The sequence below is a fragment of the Archocentrus centrarchus genome, chromosome 4 (genome assembly GCF_007364275.1).
Source record: "Archocentrus centrarchus isolate MPI-CPG fArcCen1 chromosome 4, fArcCen1, whole genome shotgun sequence".
NCBI lineage: Eukaryota > Metazoa > Chordata > Actinopteri > Cichliformes > Cichlidae > Archocentrus > Archocentrus centrarchus.
In genome coordinates, this window is record NC_044349.1 from 23,528,646 (window position 1) to 23,547,675 (window position 19,030).

General features: G+C 40.6%; 1 protein-coding gene across 1 annotated transcript in view; it reads right to left on the bottom strand.

The window, feature by feature from the left end:
• The window catches only part of sema6bb (sema domain, transmembrane domain (TM), and cytoplasmic domain, (semaphorin) 6Bb), a 139,774-nt gene that overhangs the window by 38,434 nt on the left and 82,310 nt on the right, over positions 1–19,030 (bottom strand). Inside the window, exons 7-14 of the mRNA XM_030727710.1 lie at positions 18,269–18,359; positions 17,638–17,757; positions 15,656–15,744; positions 14,625–14,842; positions 8,456–8,587; positions 7,352–7,501; positions 6,212–6,391; positions 3,591–3,731 (exon numbers count right to left, since the gene is read on the bottom strand). Coding sequence (XP_030583570.1) covers positions 3,591–3,731; positions 6,212–6,391; positions 7,352–7,501; positions 8,456–8,587; positions 14,625–14,842; positions 15,656–15,744; positions 17,638–17,757; positions 18,269–18,359 — 1,121 coding nt within the window. The remainder of the gene's footprint in view (positions 1–3,590; positions 3,732–6,211; positions 6,392–7,351; positions 7,502–8,455; positions 8,588–14,624; positions 14,843–15,655; positions 15,745–17,637; positions 17,758–18,268; positions 18,360–19,030) is intronic.

Sequence of the window (19,030 nt, forward strand, 5' to 3'; positions counted from 1 at the left end):
GGGTTTATTATTGCTGACAATAAGATAATAATAATATTAACAATTATACAGTCCATTGAATTGTGCCATCTTGAAAGCGTATGAGCGAATCAGATTTTGCCCTGTGTAAATGAAGTGTTACTCTGCCAAAGATGAATACATCTGCTGCCAGGAAAGGCTACGTAACCTTCATGTTACGAAACCAGTGATCCATCTCCTCAGTAAGCTTTTGACCTACAATCGTGGTCAGACGCTTACATTTTCTCATCATGGGCATGAATGTCATGGTAATTGTGGGTTTTTAATGATTCCTTTGATCCAGATTTATTTTGGATTTTCTTTAATCCACACAGAGTCAAAGGTATATATACACAGGATCAAATATATACACACATTCACTTAAATCTTTTAATAAGTGGTCTACCATGTCTTTTAACTTGACAAGATTTGGCCACAATGACAAGAGGTATGTTTGGAGGAGTAAAGGTGAGGCTTTCAAACCTAACAACACTGTACCAGCTGTCAAGAATGGTGATGGTAGCATTGTGCTTTGACAGCTTTTTAAAAGTTATTAAAGATGCACACTGTATTTTGAAAAAGAACAGTTCAAAGAAATCATTAAAAGCACAAAATTACCATGACATTCATACCAGTGATGAATGTATATAAACTTCTGACAACAACTGTATCTCCAGTATGACTCTAGCCAGCAGTTTTCCTTTCACCAAACTACCAGCACAGCAGAAACAAAGATATGAAAGTTAAGGACAGACCATAGATGGTATAAAAGATGGACATAGTTGCAGGGTCTGCAAAATTAAGCAAGCACAAAGTGTCTTAAACCTGCCTTGTTATAATGACGAGCAAGTAAAGACTTCTCTGTAAAACACTTGTCATGCAGTTTTAATGATATTCTGTTGGGTTGCTCAAGATTTTAATGATCTGGAGTTAAATGAGATCAAATGATTCAGCTGTATACTCAGTATACAGCAGAAAGCAAAGTTGTTGCTATAAAATACTAAGGAATTTATTTTAAAATGCAAGCATATCAAACAGGATTAAAGTCAGTTGGAAAGGAATCTGCATATCAACTGTCATCATACTGGGCAAAAATTCAAAGTGCCCAAAAATACCGTTCAAAGGTTAAAAAAAAAAAAAAAATACACTTGAAGCCACTGAAGCATGACTAAGAAATATTTAACCTATTTGCACACACAAAATTAACTCTCATACACACATCAAAAATAAAAATGCACACACCGTACACACCTCAGAAAACATGCGAGCGGTTTCTTAATGTGCATTACACGCTTGTATGGCTCACCTGGTTCAGTGAACACACTGCATGCCTCATGTACCAGAGTGTGTACCAGTCTTACTGTGTGTTACTGTGTCAGTGGACCCTAAAGGGGCACAGCCACAGGCAACTAGACTCATAAAGAGTGATTCTCTTCAGTCTGGTGACTGTGTGGGTACATGCAGGTTAGACAACCTTACTTTGAATAAATGCATCTTTGTGTTTAATTACAGCACAGTCAGGTTTCCAGAAATTCAGTTTCTTCACTGTTCATTCTGCTAATCTAATATGCATTGATGAAGTAATAATATGTTAACTTGAAACAGAATAATATCATAATATCACATCAAGTACTGATGGTAATTCATCGAAAATTGTGGCAGCCTTGATGTGACACTGTTCTGTTGAAGCCTTGAATTTGGTTTCACAGCTGTCACCAGCTGCGGTTTTTGGAGCCGTAGGTGAGCATATTTGGAGAGATTTGGGTACTAGGTTGTCAGCCAAAGAGTGCGAAGCTTGCTTTGCAAGGATTATCTGTACACTGTATGGATGCAATGCTCAGACTCAAAGAACTCACAATTAGTGCAAAAATATAATTCAAATCAGACTTTACATTTGTCTCACTGGAAAAAAACTGAGCACTGATTTCTCGGATGGTCTTTTAGCACAATTAATAACAAAGCAAGTCATATTATTTACCAGAGAAATGTATTAAAATACTCCAAAGAGTATCAAGACCAGTTCAGTAACTCAAATTAGTTAAGGTGACGTCTGCTGTATGACTGCAACCATCTGTCACTTATCTGTTATGCTACATTCACACTATGAAAACACTAGTTGGAGACTGAGACACGACCAGAATTTTGGGGACCATATGAAATGAACTTGCAGTTTCATTGCTTTTATTGTCGTTGCTTCAAAGGTGGGGAACAGGTCTGCAACTACTTGTAGCGAATTGATATCTTTAAGGCAAATTTAGTGCAGCAATAAGATGATGTGCTATCAGTTTGCAATTAAATGGAGTCAAGTTCACAATTACATGCATTCTCTTTGTAAAAATACACCCATTAACTTGTGAAAATCTCAAATCCATTGCTGTCCACATACACAGAGATTTACATTAACTACTTACATTCAGAGTCCAGCCAGAATCTCATAGACCTGAAGCAGAAATGTAGAAATTCCTCCACAAATAGTGACACAGTTGCTTCAGGGCAGTGATTCAACTGATTCAACTGACATAGGCACCTGGCAACTTTGCTTTAATATAGGAATATAACCAGAATACAACCAAATGCCAACCAGCTGAGTCAAGTCCCCTACTGCAAAGAGATGCATTGCAGGTAATTTGCGCTTATCCGTGCAGGTTGACTCAGACTGACTGTAATGTGTTGGAAATCTGTGTTTATAAATTAGATGGCAATTATTTGCAAACCTTCACCAATCTGTCTGGGAGTGTTTCAGGCAGTCTGAGTCAGACTGCAGTTGTTTGAAGGTAGGTTGCCCTCCACAAGGTGAGATAATTGGTTGCCCAGAGGATGTGGATGGTGCAAGCTCAACATCTGGGCGACCATTTGGTCACTGCAATTATTTGCAATCGGTTGCTGAACGCAAAAATAAATAAATAAATGCAACTACTGATTTTTCCTAGATAACCCAAAGAGGTTGCTGACCTATTTTACCTCAGTGTGACTGACCCATTAGGCATTTTGATATGGGAGCCTATATGGGATTTTTGGAGCTAGCCTCAAGCGGTCGCCTGATGAACTGTAGTGTTTTCCACCTGCAGGTAGGCTTAGTTTTTCCGCTCCGGATGTTGCTGCTTTACTGCAGAAGTTGCTCACATCATTACTACTCTTCTGAGCAACAGTCATTATGAAGTTAAAATATCATGCATTGCACTATCACTAATTATTATTATTACTGTACCATAAAGTAAAATTATAAGGCACATGACAGAGTAACAAGAAAATAATACACCCCTACCCATCCACCACTATTTTTAATTCAATTTACTGCACTAAAAGCTTTTACTTGATTTTATGCCAATTTACTGGCCTATTTTATTTAAATTTGACTCATTTTACTATGCCGCATTTAACAGATTGCCATCTTGCTCAAGGGCAAAGTGACAGATGCTATAAGTTGTAATACTGTGTAATAATTGCAGCAAAAGACAGGTCTGCTACAGCTGGACAAGCTTCACAAGGACACTTGTGAAGGCCAGATGGTTCCTCAAGGGTCACCTAACATCTTATCATCGCCCTACTGCCCTTCTTTGTTATTGTGTGAACAGTTTTTGTTGGAGACTTACTTCATGCATCGGGAGTAGAGCTGGCATCGTGCCACTGGTACTCTGACCACACAGGAGGGGAAGGCGAGGAGCAGAGTATGGCTCACCCGGTCTAGAGTCAGAGATAACAGCTGCCTGGCCTGTGGAGAGTCCTCAGCACACCTGCAACAAGCACATGCACAGATGCAGGCACACATAAAACAACAACAAAAACAACAGTATTACAAAATTTTAATTACTAGGCCGAGAGTGCACATTAAACCTCTGACCTCCCTCTTAGCTTTACAGCTGAGAAAAAAAACATTCCTCATGTCCTTATGACTCAATGTGAAACACAGCCAAACACAAACAGCTTTAAAAATAAAAGCCATAATAAAAATGAAATCAGCAGTAGGCCATCCGTGTAGCCTGATGTTACGGTATCAACCCAAAAAATGCACAGTGCTGATTGTAGAAGTTTGAGGGGTCGGCTGGCCATCAAAACCAGCAGCGGGAGCTGAATCTTATGTAATTGGCACTTAGAGCTACGATAGCTGGCACCAACCTGCCCTCATGCAGCAGATTTATACCTTTTTATGCACATGTGCACTCATGCATGAGTTGTATCTGGATGGTTTATGGTAATAGCATTGCAGCGGGCCCACAGTCATTAAGAAGAATCTATCATTCTGCTAAGACCAAGCTGTGAGTCAATTCTTCAGAGCCAATATCGCCAAAAAAAAAAAAAAAAACGTGAGAGTATACAACTCACAAATGTAGGAAAAAGGCAAAAAAAAAAGTCTGGTAAAGACATTAGGATGGGGAAGAAAACCCAAGAGGTGATTTCAGGTGATTGCTTGGTTCACTGTGGAAGCCAACCTATCACAGGTCAGTAATTTCTTTCTGTGATGACTTCTTAAGTGAAAACTATGTTAGCTGCCCTGTTTCTGTGGGCCCTGTTTTTTCTTTTTTCCATTTGTCTATGGGTATAAGGTGAGTCTGCAGGCAGCCTGGCCTGGAGCAAAAAAAGCAAAAAAAAAAAAAAGACGTGGTTATGCTCTTTCTCCTGATTAGCTGGGTGCCTGCTGTGAAAGCTGGATGGGCACTGACCACCTGGTGAGCTCACCATGCACACCAAATTACCCCTCACACACTGACTCCAGTCCACATAAGCTTATTCACATGGCTCCTTCATTTCGCTTGCCATCATCTCTGGCCCACATTTTGTCACATCTGACAGAAATTGGTGTTTGGGAGGAGATGGAAAAAGAAAAGCGAGTAGTAGATATATGAATAAGTGAAACAGTATAATGTAAGTAGACTGGATTGCGTTGCCAGTCTGTTGGTTCAAAGAAAAATAGTTTATTTCCACATATTACAGAAAAGAAAGGCATATATCAGAGAGCACAATTAGCTAAAACAGAAAACTAGTGTTTAGAAACATGTACTCTGTTTTTAAATGACTCTAATTAGCCTTGGTAAAAGATAATCACCACCCAAATCTGCTTGCATCTGTGTGGCAATTTCCTACCCCCTCTCCCTCCCACCCCAGAGTCATCCACCATCTCAACAAAGAACAAAAAGAAGACTGAAAGGCTATTGTACCCTGTGCTCATTACGTAATGATGGGCATTCAGAGGAGGCTCAAAGCTGCGTGCCTCATGTAAAATGCTAATTAGAAAGGATCAAGAAGCCCCATCTATTCCAATCTTTTGCCAAGATCCAGATATTAAACATGATTTAGCTACAGACTGAAGATAAGGGGTCAATTTTCCTGACAATCTGTAACTTTGGTCAAGATTAAAGATAATGTGATTTTATCATCATTTCATTACTTTCTGATGTTTTCCCACTAATGCTGTTCTTCTCAGGCTCATTAGAGCATGTTGAGATTTCTTGATAACGAACATTAACCTTGTTTTCTGTTTGCCTGATTTCTACTCTCTGCATGCCGTTTCATCTTCTCACATCTGCCACAAGCAGGTACATCACACAAGAAATAGGTGAGGTGTTCTGCATGATACAGGACGCGCTATGTTTTCAGGACATATGCTTTTTTTTTTTTCTCCCCTTGCAGCGCCTCTTTTTCTAAGAGGCACATCACATCCCCAGCTCCCCTCACTGTAAATACATCAAAGCTAGATGTCACTTAACCCCTTCTTGGCCTGGGCCCGTCTCATCCATCCGCGAGCTATTTCACACCAAGCTCTCCTACTACCCAGGTTTGTGCCTTAAAGAAATAGTAAAGAAATTCTTAGCTTAGAAAATTGATACTGCTTTTATGTCTATATAACAATGCAAAGCCCATAGCCTGCAAGTAGTTAGGCTATCTTCACATAGAGAAACAAATGAAAACAGCAACTTTAAAGCTGATGCAGTCCATGTGATGCCCATTTACACTTATATGCACTTGTGTGGGAAAAGGTGTTTGTTTTGTTTAACCTTTTGACAGAGACCAGCTAACAGTCTCCACGCTGTTGCTTTATACCAAACAAACAGACATAACATTCTTCTAATCTACATTCAAAAAATGACTAAGATATTCTTTTAAGAGTCCAAAATGCATGCACATTTTGGACTCTTAAAAGAATATCTTAGTCATTAAAGAGTCCAAAATGCATGCACATTTCTTAATCAGCTCACGGTTTGTTTTATTGTCTTACTTATCAGGGTTGAATCCCTCCAGTTCTTCCAGGAAGATATTGCTGTTGGTAACTGTGTTGTCCTGGTTGGGCATGATGAGAAACTTGAGGATGGTTCCTCTGCTTGAACCGAGGAACAGGATGGTGCGGTTTCTGTAGGGCCCAGCCTCGGTATCCACCACAATCTTATTCAGCTGGTACCTGAACCGCAGGAGGAACAGAGCACTGTATTAATGCCACAGTGCCGTGCAGCTCATTTGGGACTTTTACTTCCACAAAGTAGCTCCTGGAGGCAAGTTTATGATTTAAATGCATTACAAATTATTGGTTTAGATGTAAAGTATGGCTTAGTGTGAATTTAAATCATAATATGCCATTTTCACTTGAGTCACTGCAAAATGATACGAATTCCTCAGAGAAGAAACTACTCATCAAATTTGCATAATAAACTAATTACACCAGACGTTTCAGACATTAATAATATTTGTCAAGTAAATGGGTTTGTCCTAGGACAATAGCAGGCTGGTGCTGATCTACACAGTGTTCTCTGTGTGTGAGTGAGTAGATGAGAATAGAAGCCATGCTGTGTCGGGTGTTTAATATTCGTCGTACACCCAGTTCCCATAATCCCCTGGTGGCGGGAAGACTCCATACGGTAGATAGTAGAGAGAGGGAGGTGGCGGGGGAGACACAAGTATTTATGTGGGACTTGATGGGCCACAGCTGCTAGCCCGCTACCACAAGCTTCAACACCAAACCAGCATAACTTCAACAAAAGGAGGAGCTAATGTAAATATACAGGGTTACAGACCATTTCAGGTCTCATACACATGGCATCTCCTGTAATTAAGCACTGTGATTTGAAATGCTGAGGCTCAATTAATGTCAACTCTAAGTGTTAATTTGTTTTGAATTTTGGTTACAAAACAAACAGTCTTGAGTATAACAGCAGGATGGTTTTATCTTGTTGTAGCTGCTACAAATGAACACTGAATAGCTGGAAAAATGAAGGCTTTGAATTGTTATTCTACATATGGACAATTTCCAGCTATTAAATAATGATGTCAAAAATAGACATATTTTTGCATTGTGACTCTTTTAGAACATAGTGAGTAATATACGATCACAATGCTTTAACCGCTGCTCTGAGTTCAGCCTCACCTGACCATGGTTCTCACTATCCAGGGTCTTTGTCCAAGTGATGGGACTGCTTCATCCATCAGAGGGTGGGTCTTCACAAAATTTAACATCTCATCAGGGAAAGAGTTGGAGGAATTAAACTTGGATCCTTGAACGGCACAACCACCGGGTCTGGGGAAAAATAAGATTAAGCATGTTAAGCACAAAGTATATAATGTTTCTGAATCCATCCTTAGTAAAGACAGTATTATATAATTAAGCAGTCTAGACAGTCTGAGTGTCTCACACTCAGACTGATATCCTCTTTTTTTCAAAAAGAGACTTGATTTGATTTAGTTAAAAGGATCTGACATATTAAATGTAAGTAAAGTGACAGATATTCATGAGCACAAGACATAGATTGGAGGGCAACAAGCTTTATCCTTGTGATAAGGGATTTTTCTACTTCAGTGTGTATAACCATATTCTTGTTTTTCCTAATTATTTAAGCATATAAAAAATAAAAAAAAAAACACATCCATAACTTTACTTCATGCAGGCCAAGGAGTCAAGCTCAACCCACAATAACAGCGGCTCTTAATGCCAGCTCACATCAGCTGAAGGCTTATCTGGTACCCTTCTGTGCATCTTATTGGCCAATCTCATAAAGACTGCACAATTTAAGCTGCTTTCTCCTGCCTACAGTTGCTGCCATCTCTGCAAGCCACTTTGAAACCCTGTCAGCTAAACCCCAGCTATTCCGTTTTTACTGCTCTGGTCTATGTTTGGGGGTTTTTTTTGTTTTTTTTGCTGCCCCCATCTCAGGCTTTTTATGTGTGTGAAGAACAAAACCATACTGCCAAACATAATTTACTGCAGATGGAATAACAATCCTCTTCTTTTCAAAGTGTTCCTGACAGAAATACCCATGAGTCAAATTTACTCATGATATTTTGCATTGTCTATTTGCCCTTTGGGCATGAAATCCTAACCATGAACGACAACCTGCAAAACACATTTTCTGAAGCAGTATTACAGCTAACTTTGACTTCAAAACAAAACTTCACAATACTGCTTTTTTTCCCTTGATAGTTCTTCGATAACAACTCGAACGCAGGTGCGCAAATTGATTACTGCCATCTGCACCTTGGTTTTGGGATGACTTCATCTGGAACAGGCGTCCAAATAGACTCTGGTGATTTCTGCTCCTTAAACCTTCCATCAAACACAGCAGCCAGCTGCTCCATGTCAAAGGCACACACCGCCGAACCTGGAATACTACAGAGACAGAAAAGGGATGGTGAGGCAGAGACAGGGCGAGACAGAAACTGGCGATTGATAAAAACACTTAGAACAGACACAAAATGGCTCAATGTCAGCAGGCTTTACTTTCCAACAAGGGTGCGGAAAGAATAATTGACGGAAAAGAGAAGATAAGGTAGATTATAGCTTGACTGAAAAATAGACTGTGTGAAACTTGAAATAGGAAAAAAAGTTAAAATATAGAAAGTCAACTGTGACAAGAGAAAGGGACAGACACCCAGCAAAGATGACAAATTGGATATGGGCTGTTCATATTTTGACATCTATTACTGGAACACAAAGGAAATTACTACTGAGATGAAAAGAAAAGCAGGGTAAGATAGACGTTGTCAACTCTGTGGCCAAAGAATAGATATGCAGCGGATGCAACAGCTAGATTAGGCCCATGAAAAGATCTTGGCTGGAATTCCTGGAATATAAACCAAACAGGAAGTGAGTCACTGAATTTTTTTTTTCTTTCACAAAGGGGGAAGAAGATTCTCGTAAAGGGAATGAAACCCAACAAAATGTTACAGTAAAAAGCCCGGTGCTCTTTGGAGGTTGTTTAACTACTCATGGACCCAGCAATAGGGAGCAGAACATCTGTTCTGAGAAGTGTTTGTGGCCCACCCCCATGCTCTCCCCCAACACAAGTAAATACACACTGACAAAACCAACAAATAGAGATGCATTCACACAAAGTCAGACTCCCTTCTGAGTCTACATTTTTGTGCTTTGACCACAGAGACAAAGAAACAAAAAGAGCAGTGTCAGGATGAGATAAGAGATGAGTTTTTAAAAAAGCATCCCATGCTTCCTGCTCCCAGACTGAAGTCTCTGCTCCGAATGTGTCCTCATCAATGACTAATGGTGTGCATGGTGTGAGAGCAATGACTCAGTATTAATACCTTAGAGATACACACACATTAAAAAAAAAACAAAAAACCTGAGACTGAGTCACCTGCAACCTGCTGCTACATGAACCAACACAAATCCCATCTGTTTATTTCCTTCTTTCACTCTTTCTTCAAAAGTAATTGTCCAGCTGGTGAATTGAGGGTCTGTGAAGCTTGCCCCCAGGATTCTGTATCAAGCTGAGAGGTGTTTCTGTTGAGTGCCCCTTTGAAAGCTACAGTGTTTGTTTGGAAAGGCAGTGCCTGAAGGCTGGATTTTGGTTGCAGTAGGGAGCCGTGCTCTCCTGATGTGCCATTTGATCAGGTCACGCCGTCTCCCTCAGTACTTATCATTCATAGGCAGGGATGTGACTCAACCCTAGCCAGCACGGCGGAGCTGCAGGTGTATCTGTGGACGATACGGCGTCTCTCTAAGGCCTGCAGGCACCAGATGTTATGTTTGACGTGTCTGCCAGCTTTGCACCATTGCCAGCTTGGCTTCTTTTCTCTACCTTCACCCACCCCTCCAGCCCCCAGCTCTATTTTTCTCTTTCGCTGCAGGTCACTGGGTTTGGCCTGTGTAGGGCTCGGTGTCTAACAGAAGTAAGCCAAAAAGCCTTGGGCTGTTTTTCTCACAGAATTAATTATTCTCAGGCTTATTTTTAAGGCTGTGTTTTTTTCTTGTACGCAAAATTCATTTTCTATAATTTTCCTAGTCACCCTTCACACTTGAGACTACTTTTCCTTTGTTTACTGTCTCTCTCTTCCCTTCTGTCTGCTGGAATTTGTCTTTTTTTCTTTTTTTTTCTCTGGTGTTGACTGGCAGTCTGTCAAGGCTGCATAGATGCACGTGATGTTTGTCTGAGAGGACTTCTGGAGTCTGAAGCGCTTCCTCACTGTTTAACAAACTCACTGACAGCTTGAAATACTGTAGCATGGTCTTAATGGACACATGATGCCAGAATTATGCAGGAAGGAAAGGGAGAAGATGGTGGAAGTCAGTGGGAAAATCAGTCATTTAATTAGTGGTTTTACTCATACACATTTGGAAGAAATACACAGATATAGATCTCCCATATCAGTCACATCAGGGTTATATCATTTCTGTTCCAATATAATACAGATGAATGATTTTGGTAAAAAATAAATACATAAATCAAAAAAAAAAAATCTGTAACCTGTACATGTAGCATTTCTACAGTCTGGTATAACTGTGCAGAACCTCAAGTTTGCACTTTTCTGAACTTTATGATTGAAATTGAGGGACTGTCATTGGGTAAGAGGAGTCAATCTATCACAGGGTTACTGCAAGACAGGGCCTCAATTTCTCATTTTAATTTACTCACACAGAAATATCCTGCCTAATCTCCTTTTTACAGTTCATGATGTTTTTCATACCATCCCTTGATCTTTCCTCGATGTCCCTACGGGTTTGTTTGTTTTCTCTCTAACCTAACTGCTGTGGCGTATTTGGACTAGCTAACGCTGCTGTTACAACTCTGTTTTTTCTCATGCTGTGGCTCCGCTGTCAACTATATGCAGTGTTCCTATCCAATACCCATTTCTCAAGAACTAGCTAGCTGCCTTATTACGTATTCTTGTGTCTACTCTGCTTGCAGACCCAGGGGGTCTAACTTGCACAGCTGTGCATCCTGGCATCGTAAACCTGTTCTCCTCCTGCTCCTTGTCCTCCTCATTTCCCCTCTTCCACTGTGTTTTCCCACAGGGGCATCCCGTTGTCTGACCACTGGGATGTTTTTACAACCAAAAACAAACATGGCTTCCCACTCTCAGGATGCACAAGACTGATGTTATTTTGCATTAAATTTTTCCTTGCACTGATGGGTGGCTACAACAAAACTAATGAGCTCATGTCAGTCTATTCCAGAAGAAACAGACATTTTTAGCTGGAAAAAATAACAAAAAATAAAAAAATAAATAATGAGAATGTTTGTTTTCATCACCAGCCCCAGATAAGTCTTCAGTTTGACATCCTGCAACCCCTTTTCTTTTAAATATATATAATTTATTATATAAACCAGAAAATACTTATACCAGAATGGCCCTATATTTGACACTCTCTCTTAAGTTTGATGTAGCTGGCGAGGTTTCCTTGACCTCTTGCGCATCAGGAGTATGAGTGCAGGAGGCAGTCAGCAGGAAACCTGGGCTCTTCTTTCATGACTGTTGGAGAGAAATTACCCTGAGCTTCGGTGGTGGATTGACAAAGAAAATGACAACCTGGGGAGATGTTATAAGCTGGAAGCAGAGACCAAATGATCCCACAAATGCAACTCCAAAACATTTGAGGAGCTGAAACGTGGCTGTAAAATGACTCCAGGAGTATGTGGCACACAGGTGGAGATGACTAACTTCTCAGTGTCCAGGGGAGACAGTAAAACCTTGACTTCATTCCCATACTATGCTGCAGAAGGCCAAATAGCAGGAGAGAATAGCTCTTTCCTCCACTCCCAGGTCCTTCTTCATGCTGTTTTCACTGCAAGCTGCCAGCCAAAGTAATTTGTCTGGCAAGCACTTGGCCAGTGTGGCGCAGTGGGCCACACAGGGGCCAGTGGGAGTTTTTTTTTTTTTTAGATCACCTCACACATTCTCCGGATCTCTTTGTGTTTATTTTCTTCCATCACAGATCTCTTTATCTGTCCATCTAAACCTCCTTTTCTCTCTGTCTTGGCTGGCAGTTATTTAAAACAGGACCCAGCGGCAGGTTGCACAGGCAGGTGTGTGTGTGTGTGTGAGTGTGTGTGTGTGTGTGTGTGTGTGTGTGTGTGTGTGTGTGTGTGTGTGTGTGTGTGTGTGTGTGTGTGTGTGTGTGTGTGTATTCAGCTGGTTCGCTTCTTTGGTGAGCTGTAAATGCTGTTATCTGGGAACCATTGTAACTGTTTTCGAATGTGTGTGTTTGTGTATGAAAGTGTGTGTGTATAAAGCATCCATCTGTCTCTGCAGGCAGTGGCCCCCTCTCACAGCAGTGCCCTTCCAAACACGCAGATAAGATGCAGCTGATGAAACAATTTTAGATCTCGGAGAGCGGGGAATGCACGTGTCCATTATTGACTTCCTCGTCCTTGAGTTTCTCATCCGTCTCTTCTCCTCTTTATTCCCCTCTTTATCTTTTCCCTTTCAAATGTATTTGTCTCTTCTGTGCTTGTCCTACTGTGCACCTCCCGCACCCACTGGTACAGAGCCTTATTATATTCTAAAAAATAAAGATGTTCATATAATGGGACCACTGATTGATGGCAGTTAGTCTGCTGGTGGCATTATAGTGAGAGGTTGCATTGCTATCACACCAAAAAGGAGGCATTCAATAGCATGTCTAAGTGTGTGCTTTAAAGTGCTTGCACTACCAGACACAGCAAAGTAGAATCCAGGCCACTGAGGCAGTGTAACATGAGTGGGCCATCACAGAAAAACTATACTGAATACTTCTCTATAAAATGAGCCACTTAGACTGCAATATAGTGAAGCAAAGTCACAGACTTTTATCCCTCTGCTACTTGGAGAATGCAAACATTCAGAGCAATTTAGTCTTAGAGTTAGTTTTAAGATGACATCTTACTATGGTGAGAAAAACAGCATCAAAGTGCTCTGTGTAAGCATCTTCAAACGAAGCATGATAAGCAGATTACTGTAACTGTATGAGGAAAGCGATTAAAAAAAAAACCCACAAGGATAAAAAAAAAAAAAAAACTGCCAAGAAGACACATCATTAAATTGAGTCAGCTGTATACATTACACCACCAACCTACATTTTCTTTCACTTCTTTCATCTGTTTTTCACTTTTTCTGGTTCACTGTTTGTGTTGCCTTTGGCTCTGCAAATGCCCTCAGTCTCCAGTAATCCCCCACTTACTGTGCAACATCTCTCCTCTTCCCTCCTCTCAGCGTTTTTCAGTTTAATCGCGTCTTTCAACAAATCATCCTTTTGTCCTCCATGAAAGTATTCCATGTGTCTTAAATTACTCTGTACTCCACAATCCTGACCTCTGCACCCCAACACAGGCACTTTCATTTTTCTGAAGCTCTGCTCAACTTGTAGGAAGCCTTTCTCTTTCTGACTTTGTCAGTGAAGAAACAAACAATGGTGGCGCACTAAAACTCCAAGGTGACCCATGTGAGTGTGGCTTCACACCAGGCATCTATCTCTGTCTCCATGGGAAGGATGTAAAGATGCGTTTCTAAAAAGATGTGCATCTCTTCTAAAACACTCTGAGTAGGAGTGAGACAGAGGACAGGATGGAGACACCCCGCTTGAGTCACCCATTTATAAACAACCTATAAAGAAATGCAAAAAATGCAGTTAAAGGCAGACAGGTTGTGTGACCTACAGAAGTGATTTGCTGTGAGGTTCTGCTGTGAATATGAGGGAATATAAGCAGTAATTTGAGAGGTGGCTTGAAAACAACTCAAACTCAGTGTTGAGTTACCTATAACACCTGAACATCACAGGTTGAGTAATGCATGCAAGTTACTTTGGCAACTGCACAAAAAAAAGATACAGTTAATGGCAAAAGTTCAGTTGCTAAACATAGCTAAATACAGTACAGTGTAATAAAATAGGTAAAGTTAAAAAAGATAAAAGTAATTAATTGACATAGGTGGCAGCGTTGATAAATGGGTATGTAAATTATTTGACAGGACTCTGAAACACAACCATATACTGAATATAAAAGATCAACAGTGAGACCGTGACATCATCCCCCGGTTTGTAAAACCTCAGCCTCAGCATTTTCACCATTTTGGACAAAGAAATTGTCCACTTACATGTGTGCAATCCTTTGTGGCTCTAATAGAGAGCACAATTTATTAAATGAACACTGTGCTATAATTCAGTAAGACTTCAAACTTGCAATTGATACCATAAGCTCATCAAGAATCAAGTCAGGACTGTATAATTGGACTTTTTATAACCAGAGGAGTCATCTCATGCTGGCCATCTGAAAGAATGCAGATCAGCACTGGCTTAACTTCTCAAATTTATAGTCCACACTCTTTATACATGAAGAAACTTGTCAGGGTTCAGTGATCCTAAGTCTCCTTGTGCGTGTGTTTGTATGTGTATGCATGTACCTGAGAGACAGCGTCATGTTTGTGCATCGTACCTGTTAGCTGGTGTGGAGAAGACCCCCAGGATGATGTCCCTGCCGTGCATCCTGATGATGGGGCTGGTGGAATGGAGCAGATTAAAGTAGAAGTGGGAATCACCGGGCACAGAGCAGTTGAGACGGGCCTTTAAGAACGATGTCCACTGCTTCTCCAGGACACGCTGTGACCCGCCTTGATCCCGCTTACATACTCGGGCCACACGCGACACCACCACCTGTGAGTTATCAGGCATATGTAAGCACAGAATATGACACTCGAAGCGTAGCATGAGCACAGCTCACATATAACTTTTATGATAAGCTGGGGAGTTGGATAATATTTCTGGAGGTTTGTGTTTCATCTTGAAAACTGCATATTAAAAAGCTCTTTTTAACTCCAGGGTGAGCTCTAAAGAGTCATTTGCGTGCTATTTGCAATGTGGAAACCCTTTTTTGACAGATCATTGTTTTATAATGCTAAATCTAATATCAATTATTCATGAAAATGTCAGTGCATCTCAGAATTGCTTCTTTGAACACACAATACTGATGCTGCTTAAGTATCAATTTACTCTGCTCTCTGTAAACATGTCGCAGCCAGGGACCTTTTGCAAACACTTCTCCCCAAATGTGAATTCATTTATAAAGAAACAGGTTTATTTTTATTTTTATTTTAAAAATAAAGATGCATCTACTGCTCTGGTAAGGGCAGGGAAATATACAGAGTCAATATAAAATAGAACACTTTTTCTCAGGTTAATACAGACACCTGTTGCCCATAATGTGATTTGTTGTATTAGCTATGCACATAAACAAATACAGGGATGAAAGGTCAGTGTAGTTGTGTGAAAATGAGTTTATATTGACATTCAAATAATTGTAACAGAGAGATATTAGGCCTGCAGCTCCTTTCATGGTTATATTCTAATGATAAAGTCACACATTCCTCTACAGTCCCTTTTAAAAGAGGCTCTGAATGGACCTCAAGGTAATGTGAGAGAGTTCAGCGGGAGAGGAGACTATATTTCCCCCCAGAATGACTTCTTTACCTTCTCCAGGTAATTGAACTCCATGGCTATCTCTCTGAAGAAGAAGTAGATGTGAGGTCCCCACTCCACAGCACTGACGAAATATGGTTCTGTGTTGTAAGAGAAATAAGAACTTAGAAAACAAAAAAAAGCAAGAAAGACAAAAAAATACAGGAGTGGTGCAGAGAGGGGGAAGGTTTAATGAAATATAGATGAGAAAGCATATAGCAAAACAGCATTTCCATTTGCAAATGCATCATTAATTCCCACAACACCCGAGCAACATGGGGGCAGTGAGGAAGCAGCCATGCTTAATTTCATTACATGGTGAAAGGGGATTTCACAGTAAACAATAAGCACATTATGGCTCCCTCGTGTTTCCGAGAAATGAGTTCCACTCTGTACAGTGCACCCAGGATCTTCTAAAACCTGTGTCAGCGTTTGACCAGTGGCTCGGGCATGGTGATTGGCAAGCCACAGGCCCACTCGGTCCAATGACAGTGTTTCCACTGATATTTCCACTCTGTACATAAACAAGTCAGCTTCAAGTCAAGGTCAGGAAGTGCATGGGACTCCTTACGAAACAGGGGTACTTAATAGCACTGAAAATACAGTGCAAATGTCTTACTTGCAACTATTCAAACTGTGAAATTAATTTAGGAGCTTGTGTGTGAATAAATAATCAATTCCAGGGTCTGTAAAAAAGTATGTCAGGCCCACTTGCTCCGGTGATTGTCATGGTCCTCCAGTCCTCCTGTGCTTGCTGAATTCTCTCTTTAGTTTCCCTCTCTCCTCTCCCTCTGTCTGTCTGGGTGTTTGAGTTAACCATACCTTGTGTTTTAGGGGCAGGTCCTACCCAGTCCTTGCATACCTGGCATTAATGAACTCACCTGTTGGTAATCATCTAGTTTGCTGTGTACTATTTAAGAGGAAGGAAGACCTTCAGTTAATGCCTGATTGTTAATATGTAAACAGTGGCTCCTTCTATCAGAGTGTTTGCTTGCTGCTACTCTGTGCCTTTGCCTCACCTGTTTGTTCTCTTCTGCACAGGAATCCAGCACTGCTTCTGAGCAAGTTACCGACAGAGAGTTTTCCCTGTGGAGAGATTTATCTGTGGACCTGTCTGTATTGGCGCCTTGGATTTGCTAACTGGAAATCCTTCGGCTGTCAAAATCTTGCCTTTGCTTCATTGTAAATAAACCTGTTAACTTTTATTCCAAGTCTGTATCGGAGTCCCATCTGCACCATAGATTATGACAGTGACAGTGTTTCCACCAGTAAAAGTTTTTTCTTTAAATAAACTTCATAATGCAGCAACAGTACCAATGACTCTGTGATCACAAGTATAATTTATGGTGGAGCTGCAGCTTTTTGACTGACATATACAGACAGCTGGCAACAAAGAGGTGGCACAGCAGTGCATACAGTGAGCTCAGTGCAATCAGAACCTTTTGGGTTTAAAAAAAAAAAGTAACAATCTACTATTAGGTTCATGGATTATTTTCCAATAAGTGTATTTTTGTAAGGAATTACTATATTAATCTACTAATAAATTCTGCTATATTATCATAGATTAAGGTAGCATGTAGCATGTAAAGTAATTAAAATGAGCTCGCCCACAGCCAGTAAAAATTTCCAAGAATGCAGTAAGACTCCAGTAAAACTCTGATCTACTGACAGTGGAGGATAAACCTTTGGATAGACGCTGTGTGATGTCAATTATTCCGATTCTGTGAAAGAGGCAGCTTTGTGTACAGCTACCTGAACATGGAGCTGCCCGCCTGCTGACTCGGACCTGTCCTACCAACAAATGTATCGATCTTGCATGCTGCTAAGTAATGTGGACAGAAACTCCAACCATCAGACTCTCATTAACATCAACAGCAGGCACGATGCTGAGTGCCCTGTGCCGACATAACTGCACTTGACGGCACACAAACACACACACACCCCCTATTAAAGCATTCGCAAACACACAGAATGACACAGACATATGTAGGTACCTCTGAACCACTTGGAGTCGTGCTTCACGGTGCGCAGAGCAGGACTGTCCCCGAGGCTACGGTAGAGCACAGCGTCAATGGCCAGGAAGTCTGTGACTGTGGCCGTAAACAGATTCCCCTCTGATACACACACACACACACACACACACACAGAAACAGCTGGTGAGGTGGATAGTCTGCCAAAGCATCATCATAACTGCAAACAGTGAAGCTGGAGTTAATGTAACCTATTATGTGCTGCATCATAAACACGATATGACCGACCAGTCAACAATTTAATTGCAGTAGCATAATTGCAACTTTGCAACACTCCCACGCGAAAAGAAAAAAAATTACTCCCAGCTAATATCAAATAACAGTAATGGCTCCCAATTGTTTATAGCCACAGAATTGATTATTAGTGAAGAATTTAAATACGATGAGGTAAACAAAGTAGCTGAATAAAACTGAGTGAAACACAGTGACTCCTTTTTTTTTTTAACTCAAGGGACAAAAATATATTTTGATAGAGAAAAGATGACACTGCACAGTTTCTCCTTCATTACTGTGATCCCCAAATGTGTGACAGCACATAGTATGCATGGCCAAACTGCAGGAGACCAAGTAAAGACTAAAACATGATGTGTCTTACCTGCAAACAGCGCTACATTGGCATGTTTGGGGTCATAAGGACATCTTGCCATCCCACTGACGGTGTCTCCTACCATCTCCAGAGTGTCTCCCTGTTAAATCAAACATGCATAAACACACACACACAGATGCATGCATCAGTCTAGCTACTCCAAACAATATGAATACATTTACAGCAGCATCATGAAAACAAGTCACAAGAGAATGGCAATTAGGGAGTGTTAAAATAAGTGCAAACTAATGATTCACTGGAGGCAATTAGGCACAGCAGCAAACAACAAGAGAGTCCCATTTTCATCCATAAATAATACATACACACACACACACACACACACACACACACACACACACACAGAGTGATCCATACATCCACATAAAGCCAAGTTAAAATTTCAATAAAATTGGCAGCTCATATAATGAAATCTCTGTTATTCTTTCACTATCAATTACACAAACATAAACCATTTAAAGGTCGCCTCAAGCAACTATTTCAGGAGAACAGCAGATTTTTGAACACTTCAGTTCTCATCCGCAGTTGAAAATGAAATAATTTATAGGTGTCATTTCATTAAAACCCTGCTATAAATAAAACAGTAGCTAGCATCACTAACTAGTCCCCCGAGAAAATGACAGCCTATCAGGCAGAGACAGGTGAGGTATACGCTGTTGTAGAATGTCATTAGTGGCTGACAGATAATGGGGCAAGTATGTCTCAGTGTTCCACTGTTGCACTGTGTTTGAAATGTGAGAGACTGAAAATAAC